The sequence below is a fragment of the Diabrotica virgifera genome, chromosome 10 (assembly GCF_917563875.1).
Source record: "Diabrotica virgifera virgifera chromosome 10, PGI_DIABVI_V3a".
Classification (NCBI taxonomy): Eukaryota; Metazoa; Arthropoda; class Insecta; order Coleoptera; family Chrysomelidae; genus Diabrotica; species Diabrotica virgifera.
The window spans coordinates 69,670,383-69,683,082 of NC_065452.1; the positions used below are offsets into that span (position 1 = coordinate 69,670,383).

The 12,700-nt window shown below is 34.4% G+C and overlaps 2 protein-coding genes across 3 annotated transcripts in view; one reads left to right on the top strand and one right to left on the bottom strand.

Annotated features, from left to right (window-relative positions):
- The window catches only part of LOC114325118 (phospholipase DDHD2), a 323,630-nt gene that overhangs the window by 194,306 nt on the left and 116,624 nt on the right, over window positions 1-12,700 (bottom strand). The window contains exon 1 of one of the 2 annotated variants that reach the window (XM_050663476.1): window positions 9,125-9,302. The exons of the other annotated variant lie outside the window; for it this stretch is intronic. Coding sequence (XP_050519433.1) covers window positions 9,125-9,152 — 28 coding nt within the window. The 5' untranslated portion in view covers window positions 9,153-9,302. Of the gene's footprint in view, window positions 1-9,124; window positions 9,303-12,700 lie in introns of those variants that run through there. 2 annotated transcript variants of the gene reach the window in all.
- The window catches only part of LOC114325689 (uncharacterized), a 103,654-nt gene that overhangs the window by 40,403 nt on the left and 50,551 nt on the right, over window positions 1-12,700 (top strand). The window contains exons 2-5 of the mRNA XM_028273824.2: window positions 1,492-1,742; window positions 1,805-1,972; window positions 8,830-8,959; window positions 9,173-9,394. Of these exons, the coding sequence (XP_028129625.1) occupies window positions 1,492-1,742; window positions 1,805-1,972; window positions 8,830-8,959; window positions 9,173-9,394 (771 nt within the window). The remainder of the gene's footprint in view (window positions 1-1,491; window positions 1,743-1,804; window positions 1,973-8,829; window positions 8,960-9,172; window positions 9,395-12,700) is intronic.

Genomic DNA, 12,700 nt, shown 5'->3' on the forward strand with positions numbered 1-12,700 from the left:
GTACCTACACTTTAATAAATAAATTATTTTTATTAGATAATTATTTATTGTTACATTAAAGTATACCTTAACTTTTTCTATGATTAATAATGACAGTATGATTAAAAACATGGATTTTTGGGAAAAAATGATTTTTTCAAAAATTGTTTAACAAATTAGACTGTTTATTAATTAATAAATGTCAAATCGCAAATAGACAAATTGCATATTTGTAATGTACAGAAAAATTACATACAAATTAAAAAAAGAAAGATCAAAATATATTCAGTAGATCCCGAGATATAGAAAAGTTTTAAGTTGCCTTTTTTAGTTTTTGAACTCGTGCATTTGTCGGCTCCCAGCTCCCCTTTCACTTGGCACGACTAGTCACCAATTGAACTACATTTTTAAAAATTCGTGTAAAATACCAACTTTTCTAATATGTAAAATGATTTTTTCTACGGACAATATTTTTAAATTTATTCTAAATGTACACTACAAAATTTCAAAAATTTGGTATTAGGATTTTTGACTATATTAGATATTTTTTTATATTTTTTTTAGTACATTTTAATAGTACATATCACTTTTTCTTACGCAGAATTGCCCTATCGTTATTATTTTCTATCTTATGTTATTGCAAAATAAAGGCTGGGATAAACAAATAGAATAACTTTTAAACTAATTAATGGATCGGTCTCAAATTTTGAGGGTTTGTTAAGTACTTACCCCAATACCCAACTTTGGGTGAAACACTAAAGTTCTAAAGTAGTTTTAGTATAAGCTTTAGTAAAAGTTATTAACAAATATGCCCATGTAGATGGTATGGCCATGTAGAAAGAATGAACGACGACAGACTGCCAAAACAAATTCTAAAATGGACACCAAGGGAAAGAAGAAAGAGAGGAAGGCCCAAAAAATCCTGGCTAGGCGGCATTCAGAAGATAATGTCGGAAAGGAATCTTTGCCCTGGCGAACGGAACGACCGACGAAGCTGGAAACTGGGAAGGGGAAGGCGAAGAACGCTATAAATAACCGGGATAATAATAATATTTAACAAATAACGATTTTCACTTATTTTGCAGTTTTCGTAGCAACAAATTAACTTTTTAACTTTTAAAAATCGGCATTTTGAAGGTTTTCCAATATTCAAAAAAATTAAATTTTATAGTTTTGTTTCACCTGTTTAGCTTTGTATGGGGTGCAAAAAATCTAAAAAAATCGATTTTTGCACTAAATTGTTAATAATTAAAAAACGGACGCGAACTCTAGGCAGGAAACAGGTAGGTTTTCTTCCTACAGGTCTACAATAACTAAAAAAGTAGTCAGCTACCTGGATCTTTAAGTGTCCCGAACATGGTCTATTTCTAGTTTATTTCCCTGGAGTAATACAAGAATACTTAAACAAGTTAGAACGAAATAGTCGAACGATTATGTATATGTAGGTACAATGAAAAACTTATAAAACGTCTATTTTAAATCTAATTATCTTCTTATATTAATTACTTTTAGGTTCCGCGCCAATATTGGAAATAAAAGGTAGTGATACAGAGCAGCTTTACGATGCTATTTCTTACAAAATCAGAGATCAAAACCTGGAACTAGGAGTTCCACAGCCCTTGGGAGCGGTTGCTTTCTTCGCTACTCTACAAGCTGCCGCAGCTTTACCTACAGATAGCGCCATAGTTATTTTCATTGACAGAAAAATTAACGATGAAGACTTGGCAGGACACACAGCCATTTTCAAGAAGAAAAATATTAGAGTATGTAAATAAAAAAAACTAATTTGTTTTTCTAATCAAATATACCTAAATATATTTTTCAGGTATATGTCATTTGGGGAGGACCATATCCAACAAGAAACAGTGAAGAACGTTTATTACAAGAATTATGTTCTTACTCTGGCGGTTTGTTTTTATTTAATAATATTAAGGATTTGTCAGGTTACAATTACAGAAATTTCATTAGTGGTAGTCCACAAGATTTGAACACTGTAAGTATAAAACAATACTAATATCAGCAACCACTTAATCTTTTATACATGCAAGTATAACGATGTCTACGCAGAAGTGACGACACATGTAAATACAAAATAGAGTCGAACCCGCTTATTAGAATACCGGTTATAGGAATATGCCGGTTTAAGGAATAGAAATTTGAGATCCCGAAACTTTTCTTTCCAATGATCGGTTATTAGAATATCCCGGTTATAGGAATACTGTGCTTGGCACGAAGGCTATTTCAATAAGCGGGTTCGACTGTATATCTGTTTTAAAAATTGCTGAACTACGGGTTCCTGGAAGGAGAACGAGAGGAAGACCAAAGAAGACACGGGTGAGACGCTTAGGCAAGACATGTCGGTAAAGCGGATTGATATTGATGTGACCCAAGATAGAAACTTATGGAGCAATGCAATTGGGGAAGTCAACCCCGCATAGGGATAAAGGCAAAGAGAATGATGATGATGATGATGAATCTAAAAATATTTGTTATAGGTCAAATACCAGACGATTGGCTAAAATCAAGGACTGACCATTTTAAAAGAGATCAAAACCTAAACAGTACCAAACGGCATTTCTTCGTATATGTCAAGCACGACTAGCTGATACAAAGACAGCGAGAAATCGGTATGGAAAGCACAAAAAACTCAGCTCAAATATACTGGAATCAGATGGTCGAGGTGAATATTAATAACGATCTATCGATGGAACCATTTGACATTCTAAAAGGAGTTAACCCATGTTGTCTTCTGTTACCGAAACTAATAAACATATACGTAAAGTTCACACCAAACCGAATTCTCTCTATCATGATTATTATATATAGAACTCAGAAAATTATGTATTCGTGGAAGGATAATTGCATACTTTCACAATGTTAAGGGGTAAAATTACAATTGTCATTCTAGGTTAGTATATTTCGACATTTTATCGTTGACGGACTGAAAGAAGGGTTTGGTATGAACTTAGATAAGTATGAAAACCTGCTGATAACCAATTTAACGAGTTTCGTAGTTTAATAGATTCTAATATTGTTAGAGGTAGTGCAAACACTCGTGACCACGGCGCAGTAGACGAAATTTCGCACTTCCATGTGAAACGCACTGTACTCAACGTGAAAATTTCCGCCTTCGCGCAGCTCCATGGTCAGGAGTGTTTGCACTATCTCTAACTTACTACTGCTAACTAACTTAAACGTTCAGAAGGAATGCCATTTGCTACAGGAGCTTTGTTTAATTTCAATTTTTGTATTGCTTTGATGACTTCTCCCAACAGAGGAAGAAGTCATCAAAGCAATAAACAAATTGAAAGAAAACAAAGCTCCTGGAGCAGATGGCCTTCCTTCTGAACTTTTAAAACATGGCGCAAACAATCTCACCTGTAGTATATGTAGGCTAGTAGAACTGATTTGGAAGCAGGTGCAACTACGAGAAGACTGGAACGTAGGTATAATTGTACCTATTCACAAGAAAGGAAATCTAACAGTTTTTTAACTACAGAGGAATTACCTCCTTAAAAGTGACCTACAAAATATTGGACTCCATTCTTTACTATCGACTATCTGCATATTGTTAAAACATAATATGCAAATACCAGTGTGGGTTACCAGAACTCTTAACAAGCCTGTCCCCACTTACGCGTTAGAAACGTGGACGATGAAAAAAAGCAATTAAGAATGGTTAGGTTGTTTTGAACGTAAAATCCTCAGGCATATTTATAAAGGCGTGCAGGAAAACGAATTATGGCGTATACGCTATAATTTTTAGTTTTACCGCCTTCATAGCGAACCTAGTATTGGTAGGTCCATCACAATAAACAGGTTGCGGTGGCTAGGCCACTTAAAGAAAATGAACGAGATGGAGCCATCGAAACACATTTATAACCAAAGACCGGATGGACTAAGTAGAAGAGGAAGAACCAGAGCACGATTTAAGGACTAGGTGGAAGAAAACTTACGAATGTTAAGAGTACGAAATTGGAAAACCAATGCGAAATAATGATAAATATTGTTAACACCAATCGACACACCTAAAATAACGTTCGAGAAACATGAAAAAATAATGGTGCAGAAACCAATCACTAAAGATGAGAAAGCTAAATCGCAAATGAAGCTTTGAGATGTGGATTATACTCAAGTTAATGGCATTTAATGGACGGACCACGTTATGAACGAAGATATTTGGAGAAGAGCAGGCAAAAGAGACCGCTTTTAGATACTGCACAACAAAGAAAAGTATTATATTTGGGTCATTTGTGAAGAGTTTAACGATATTCCATTGCAAAGATTATACCACAAGAAAAATAAGTAAATGAATATATCCGAATATCTCGGAATGCAGAAAACAACACATCCATATTGTCAAATAAGCGGTGAACAATCTCAGAAGTTAGTTATGAAATATAAAAGCATATTATATCTAAAAAAACAAAAGCAATTGTACAAAGACAGGACCATAAAACCGGTGAAATAACTTCACCTACAGATATGGCACATAATGGGGCAATAATATTATAGACTATACCTACTGAAAAAAAAAATAGTCCCCTATTAGACTAAGGGCCTCCATATACGCACTGCAAAGTGTAGTCGAGACCCAACTGCACGAGTGCGGTCGTGTTGCGGACTCGATTGCACCCAGCTGTCCGGTTGAAGTCGTATGCGACTGCACCTATTCAATCAGTTGCAAGGATTCGGATGAAGAGAATGCGTAGAAGACGTCGTAGAACGGGGGTTGCACGCTATATGGCAACCTAGAGAGCAGAATGGAATATTTCAAGTCATCATCCAAATCGCCCGTGTTGAGCTGCCCCCCCCCCCCCCCCCACTTGCAATAATTTTTAAAAAATGGCGCTGATTTATGAACTTTTATATTCCGCAAATTAAAAATTTTGAGCTTGTTACACTGGACAGGAATTTAATATTTTAGTGGGTCAGCCACCCCCACTACTTAAAAATAGGGATATTGAATCGATCTTTGTGGCAGAATTACGAGCTATTTAAGAGCTTTCGAAGTGATCTAGTTGTTTCGATTCTTAAGCTCATTTCCTTCACCCCAAACAACCGTTTAATTGATTCAACTTAAGAGAAAAATTAAAATATATCGTATCGCGGAGATAATTGGTATAGCGTATACACTCTAAGAATAAACTCTTAAATCACGCGCATTTCGATTATTGAGCTACAACCGCTTCGCAAGAAAACCACCCCATCTTCCCGGCTTAAGAGAGTTGTACTTAAAATGAATTAAATTAAAAATGTATAAACATTTTCAATTTCTTTCTTCTTCTTCTTCTTGTAATAGGACTATGTCCTGTTTCTTCTGTTACAGTCTTTGCTGCGATCCGGAGCTCCAACTCTCGTACCATCGTTTTTTGGGTCTTCCTATGGGTCGCTTGGTGTTGGGCTTCTGTGTTTTCGCCCAATGCGCCATACGTTCAGGGTCCATCCGATCTACGTGGTCCCTCCACATGCGTCGTCGCGCTCTTGTCCATCTCACTACGTCCTGAACGCCTAGCTCTCTCAATGTGTCTTCGTTTCGTACTCTATCTCTGAGTGTGATACCTCTTATGGATCTTAGGGTTTTCATCTCTGTTGTTCTCATTATCTGTTTGGTCTTTGTTGTCTCGGCCCTTGTCTCAGCTGCGTATGTCAGTACGGGTCTAACACATGTCTTATAAATGCGGACTTTGCTTTCGGTGCTCATATATTTAATATTCAATTTCATATTCAATTTCTTTGCAACACGAAAATGCAGCTGCTGCATAATACTCTGGTTAAATCGGACAGTGCAGGAAGAGTCCATACCGGTTTCGGAGGTTTTTTCCTCCTCATCAGTAGTCCCATATCCTCTTCTCTCATTCATTTACTCTTTTGTTGAGTACTAAGGAATCTTTCTTGTTGGAACTATTACCACGCTGAGCAGATGGGACGTGAATTATTTAAAATTCCCTCATCTTAATTTCCTCGGCATCCTTTATGATTTATAATTTGTGAAAATCTCGGGAGGTTGTAACCAAAGAAAGTATTCCACCTGTTGTCAATCTGGTGGTATGGAAACGATATTTATTGTCGTTTTCTGTGCTACTTCGATTGATAACTTATTTTGAATTAAATTAATTATTTGGCGACTACATATAGTTTAATAATTTATGAGTTCCCAAAATACGCGCATTTAGATCATTAAATTGCAATTTCTTTTGTATAGTGCAGTCACTGACGGTAAAAATCGACTGTTCATTTCGGTGAACCTTCATCGATTTTCACGAAAATTGGTGAGTGGTTAGAGTGTTAGAGGATACCTCAAGAAACAAAGGTGACATGGTGGCAACTTGCGCCTGAGTAAGTACCCTGAGGTGGATAACCACCCCTCCTCGGGGTGAAAATTATTTTATTAAAAATAACTCCACAAATCGATAGAAAGACAAATTATAAGGAAAATTTGTTATACAGGGTGTCCAGAAACTCTACCGACAAACGAAGACAGGAGATTCCTCAGATAATTTTAAGATAATTTAGCCCAATTCACCTAGTCCGAAAATGCTTCCCTAGGGAGCTAGAGCTCTTTGAAGATGGCTTAATGTAATTAGTTTTTCTTAAATAACTCCAGAACGCTTCTATTTAGAAAAACGAAAATTGGTACGCGTATTTGTCGTCCATAGATAAATCGATTCCATCCATTGCGAATTTCTAGTACCGGTCAGAGGCGTCCATTTTGGGTAGGGCAACGGTTATTTTATCTCATAACTTTTTTGTCTTTAACTTTTAAGCATTTTTGACACTGGATTATTAAATTATGAGGTATTATAGTACTAAAAGGTACTCTTTCTTTAAGTCGGTAGGACACACCGTTTTCTAGAAAAATCGATTACAAAATTTTTCGTTTTTTGACTAACAAAAAAAAATTAAAAAAAGAAACTATTTAGAAAGACGAAAACTGGTACATTTATTTATATTCCAGAGATGAATCGATTTCATTAATTGCGAATTTCTAGTACCGGTCATAGGCGTCCGTTTTGGGTAGGTCAACAGTTATTTTATAGCATAACTTTTGTCTTTAATTTTTAAGCATTTTTGGCATTATATTATTAAATTATGAGATATTCGAGTACTAAAAGTTACTCTTGCTTTAAGTTGGTAAAATACATCGTTCTTTTTTGAAAAAATTTTTATTCAAATGCCAAAAACGAAAAACTTTCAAATCGATTTTTCTAGGAAACAGTGTGTCCTATCAACTTAAAGCAAGAGTATCTTTTAGTACTAGAATACCTCACAATTTAATAATACAGTGTCAGAAATGCTTAAAAGTTAAAGACAAAAAAGCTATGCGATAAAATAACCGTTGCCCTACCCAAAACGCACGCCTATGACCGGTACTAGAAATTCGTAATGGATGAAATCGATCCATCTCTGGAAAGTAAATAAGCATACCAATTTTTGTTTTTCTAAATAAAAGCTTTCTGGAGGTATTTAAGAAAAACTAATTACATGACGCCATCTTCAAAGAGCTCTAGCTCCCTTAGGAAGCATTTTCGGACTAGGTGAATTGGGTTAAATTATCTTAAAATTATCTGAGGAATGTCCTGTCTTCGTTTGTCGGTAGAGTTTCTGGACACCCTGTATAAAGGTATTAAAATAAATCAATCAATTTAATTTTTCGTGAAAAAAATGCATGCTTTAAAGCGGTTTTTCGTAAAGCACTCAAAAACTGTAAAATTTTTACAAAAAAGTATCATTACCAAAAAGCTTTGAAAAACCTTATTATTAAAACATTATTAGTTCAAAGTGAGTCATAGGTAATTAAATGTATTCTTTTCGGCGAGTACTCAAATCTAATTATTCAAGCCTAATTAACGAGAAAACAATTCATTTTATAAAATATATTTAATATACGCTTGTCAAAGTACTCAGCAATACTTGACAAGTGAGCTACGGACGAAGTCGATATCGTTAAATTATAGCAAGTTACAATCAAAATAAGACGACCCTTTAGAATTTTTTAGGAAATAGGAAAAATAAAACATACGAAGTTTTCAAAAAATTTAAAAATTTTTAGCAATCCCTATAAGATTTAGCATAAGTAATGACAAACATTTTGACCGATTTAGAATGCATATTTTTACAAAATATAAAATATATATGATTTAAAAAAATCAAAATTTTTCAAATTTTCGTAATTTTTTTGTTGATAATAATAACTCCAACAATACTCGATACACGTAAAAAATTATAGAGGACGAAATTTGGAGTTTTTTTATTAGCAAAGAGTTTATTTGCCTTTTTATTTCTGTATGAATCAAAATAACCAAGATAGAAACGCTTAAGAATAAATTTTACTGCGAGAACAATTTTTTTTCAACAATTTCACAGCGCTATTTGTTTTTTAATTTTTGCAAGTTGGGGCGGGGGGAGGGGGCTCAGCTCAGCACTGTTATCCTAATCAGCTATATTTTGCATTTTTCTTGAAAGCAAGCACAACAATAGTATACTGTATCGTGGTACAACGATGAATGAATGATCTAATCGGACTGCTCGAAAGAAAATATGCGGCCGGACTGCACACTGATCCATGCGGTTCGTGTGGAATGTGTCCAACCACTTTTTAGGCGAAACTAGACCGCAAGCCAACTGCATTTTTGCAGTTAAACTGCATGAGTAGTCCGTGCATTACGAAATGATAATTTTGTATTGAAACTGCAGATCGCCCAACGGCGACCGCATGATGCTGCTTGCAGTGACCGCACTTTGCAGTCCATATATGGAGGCTCTACGATATAGAGTTACGCCTTAAATACATAATACAAAAGATTGTGTTTATACTGGTATTTTTTAATATAAACATTTTTGTTGTAGTCGATTATATTTGCAAAATCAAATATCACAGAAGATTCAACATTCAATTTTCCCATTGATTCGGAAGTCATTTTTATACACATAATATTAACTCCTGAAGATGTTGAAGGAACACTCACAACTTCAACAGGTAAAAAGATTTTATAAGACTAAAAAAATATCTATCAGTCTACCAAAGCTATTTTCGTCTTTTTGTTTCGAATATTTTAAAGTAATAATACTAAAAACTGTTTTGTTGTATTGTTTTTGGTCCTAAGACCGTACCTTACAAATTCATACAAATATTTTGACTGACCTGTCAAACTCCAAAGTTGCAGTGGCATTTAAGATATGCATTTTTCAGGACATCGCGTGACATTAACGGACAACGATGACATTGCATCGTATGGAACTGGATCATTCGGCTTTACAGAACGAGGTCACCGAGAAATTTTTCTGGATGCGACGCAAGGAGTCGGAGTTTGGAGTCTCCACGTCAGAACATCGTCCTCGATTCCCTGCAATGTGAAGGTTTATGCACGCACACGGCTGACGGCGCAGGCGTATTTTGTGAGGGAAAATACAGGTAAAAAAGATATTCGATCGTATATATAGGCAGGAAAACGTTTAAACGGCAGCACATCAGTTGCCGATTTTCAAATATTGATCCTGGAGCGGACATTGGCTCATAGGGATGGCCACGATATACATTAAATATATCGATATATGTATTTTAAAATTGTATCGATATATCTATATCGATATTCAACTTTCGATATATCGGCACATATATCGATACTTGAGATTCAATAGCCGTATTTGTGCAGCATGCCCCGAACGTATCCTGAACCAAAGAATATAATGTTATCGAACGCCCAATTTTGTAATGCGCAGGCGCTCTCCCTCTGGGTATGTTCAGGATGTGCTGCACGAATAGACCAAATGCATCACTCACACAGGATTACCATATTGGTACGTATGTAACATAATGCAGATCTCGGCAATCGCTGTCAAGATCAACCTCCAGTTCAAATTATGTTGTATTGTATGATGTGTATTTTAATAAGTGTTGAGTTTAGTATTGTGTTTATGAGATTGAGCCACAATTGTTGGTGTAATGAAAATTACATTTTGTTGGACGTTTCGATTTCCACTCTGGAAATCGTCATCATTAAATTAAGAAAAGAAAAATTAGGTCTGAAATTCTGCGAACATCCTCACATGATCTTTTTAGGTTATACAGGGTGTTTCATTAATAATTGTCCATATAGTAACTGGAGAAACCTTAGCACAAAATACAAAGATTTAACCTAAAACACTTAAATAAAATGTGGTCCCTTACTGAGTTACAGGGTGTTTTATCTAAAAATTTAAAAACTATGTTTGCTCAGCATTTTAAAACTATTCGAAGTATCATTTTCATACTTAGCAGGAAGTATAGGTACTGTACAAACTGCTAAGTTATGTTAAACAAACGTTTTTGTCTATTACCAGAGGCGTACGACGGGGGAAAGTGAATGGTTGACTCTTTCCAAATTCTACGGCACTGGCGAAATTGCTATTTTAGTTCAATTTTTGGATTCTCCAATCTCTCTCTTTAATCCTGACCCCCCGGAGGGAGTGTAGTGGTCCACGTGATGTCGTTTATTGTCCGTCTCCAAAGATCTCTGTCTCTGGACATTTTTTTCAACCCATGCGTAGGTCTTTTGCATATTTCTGTAATTTGATCGATCCATCTTGTTGGGGATCTTCCTCGTAATCTTCGGCCTTCCATCTTTCCTTGTATAATGAGTCTTTCCATGTTTTCTGTGTTGGCTCTCATAACATGTCCAAAGTATTTTAATTGTTGGAGATGGACTTTACTGGAGAGTCGTTGGCTAACTGTTAGCTCTCTTAAAATTGAATTATTTGTTCTATGGTCGGTCCAAGGAATTCGTAGTATTCGTCTCCAATATACTTGGATTGGATTCTCCAATACTTTCTATGAAAATAATATACTCTTCATTCGTAACGATAAAATCATTAGTTTTCGAGATCTTTGAAGTTAAAAATGAAACGACACGGTTATTTTGATTAATGTATTGTGTCGCGTCATTTTTAATTTCAAATATCTCGAAAACTAATCATTTTATCGTTACGAATGAAGAGTATATTTACATAAATTTACATAAAAAGTATTAATAAATTACACTAAAATAGCAATTTCGTCAGTGGCGTTAAATTTGGGAAGGGTCAACCAGCCACTATCCCCTGTCGTACGCTTCTGGTAGTAGCTAGAAACGTTTATTTATCTTAATTTAGTAGGGTGTACAGTACCTACACCTTCTGCCAAGTATGATAAGGATACGCCAAATAGTTTTAAAGTACTAGGTACAAATAATTTTTAAATTTCAATCATATGAATCATATCATTAATTAATCAAAATAACTGTGCCGTTTCATATTTAACTTCAAATATCTCGAAAACTAATGACTTTATCGTTACCAATGAGTAGTATATTATTTACGTAGAAAGTATTAAAAAATTTAAAAATGGCACTACACTAGTAATTCCTCCAGTGGCGTAGAATTTGAGAAGGGTTAACCATTCACTATCCCCTGTCGTACGCCTCTGGTAGTAGCTAGAAACGTTTGTTTATCATAATTTAGTAGGGTGTATAGTAGTCGCACTTTCTGCGAAGTATGAAAAGGATACGTCGAATAGTTTCAAAATGCTGAGCAAAAATAGTTTTTAAATTTTTAGATAAAACATCCTGTTGCCCGATTTCACCAACGATACCTAAACAGTTGCCTTATTAAGTAATTCTTATCGATAGGATCTTCTTAAGTCAATACTTAGGAACAATCGCATTTCACAACTAAAAAAACTGCTTATCTAGGAAATGCTTCCTAGGTATCACCTAGGGTACGTTTGAACAATTTTTGATAAATAAAAAGAAGAAAAAGATGACATTTTCTTACTTTTTCGATTATTTGTCATTATTGTTTGTTTGCCAATTTGGTTTTATTCAGTTTTGTACTGTTATAGTTATTTTATTTAGCAGTTAGTTATTTGTGCATTAAGTTTGTATATAATAAATATAGTCTTGTATGTTATTTGTATATGTACAGTGAAATGGAGGAAAAGAAAAGAGTTGTAAATTTCACATATGACGAAAAATTTAAGTTAGTTGAATTGCCATTATTGAAATAATTTTAAAATACATAATATGCTGAAAATTGTTTTTTATTATTAATTTTTTAATGGCACACTTTTAGTTATATCATAAATGGGTTTTTGAAACACAACACTAGTTTGTTAGGTAGTAGGTAGACTACATAATTTTGTCAACAGACCTGTAAAAAACTCCAAAGGATTTTCTATATTTTCCAACACATATTATATTAATAATATAAAAGAAAATACAAAATTACAACTAATAATATACCTAATATTACAGAATAACAGAAAAATTAAGGTAAGAAACAAATTATTGACAAACGTCACAAGTACATTAGTCAAAATTGTAAAAATATAACCCGACTGTCAACGATAAGTAATACCTAAAGTTTAGGGAGATCGAAATCCGTATCCTAACGTAAGGTAATGCTTAAGCGGTTTAGGCAATTCTTATCGTATGGTGAAATCCGTTTTAGAGTTAGGAAGTACCTAAACCCACTTAGGTAATTCTTAAATATTTAGGTATTGTTGGTGAAATCGGGCATGTAACTCAGTAAGGAACCACATTTTATTTAAGTGTTTTAGGTTAAATCTTCGTATTTTGTGCTAAGGTTTCTCCAGTTACTATATTGACAATTATTAATGAGACACCCTGTATAATATCTGATCTTTTAGGTTATATAATAACCTAAAAAGATCAGGTTGTGAGGAATTTCAAACGAGATATCACTT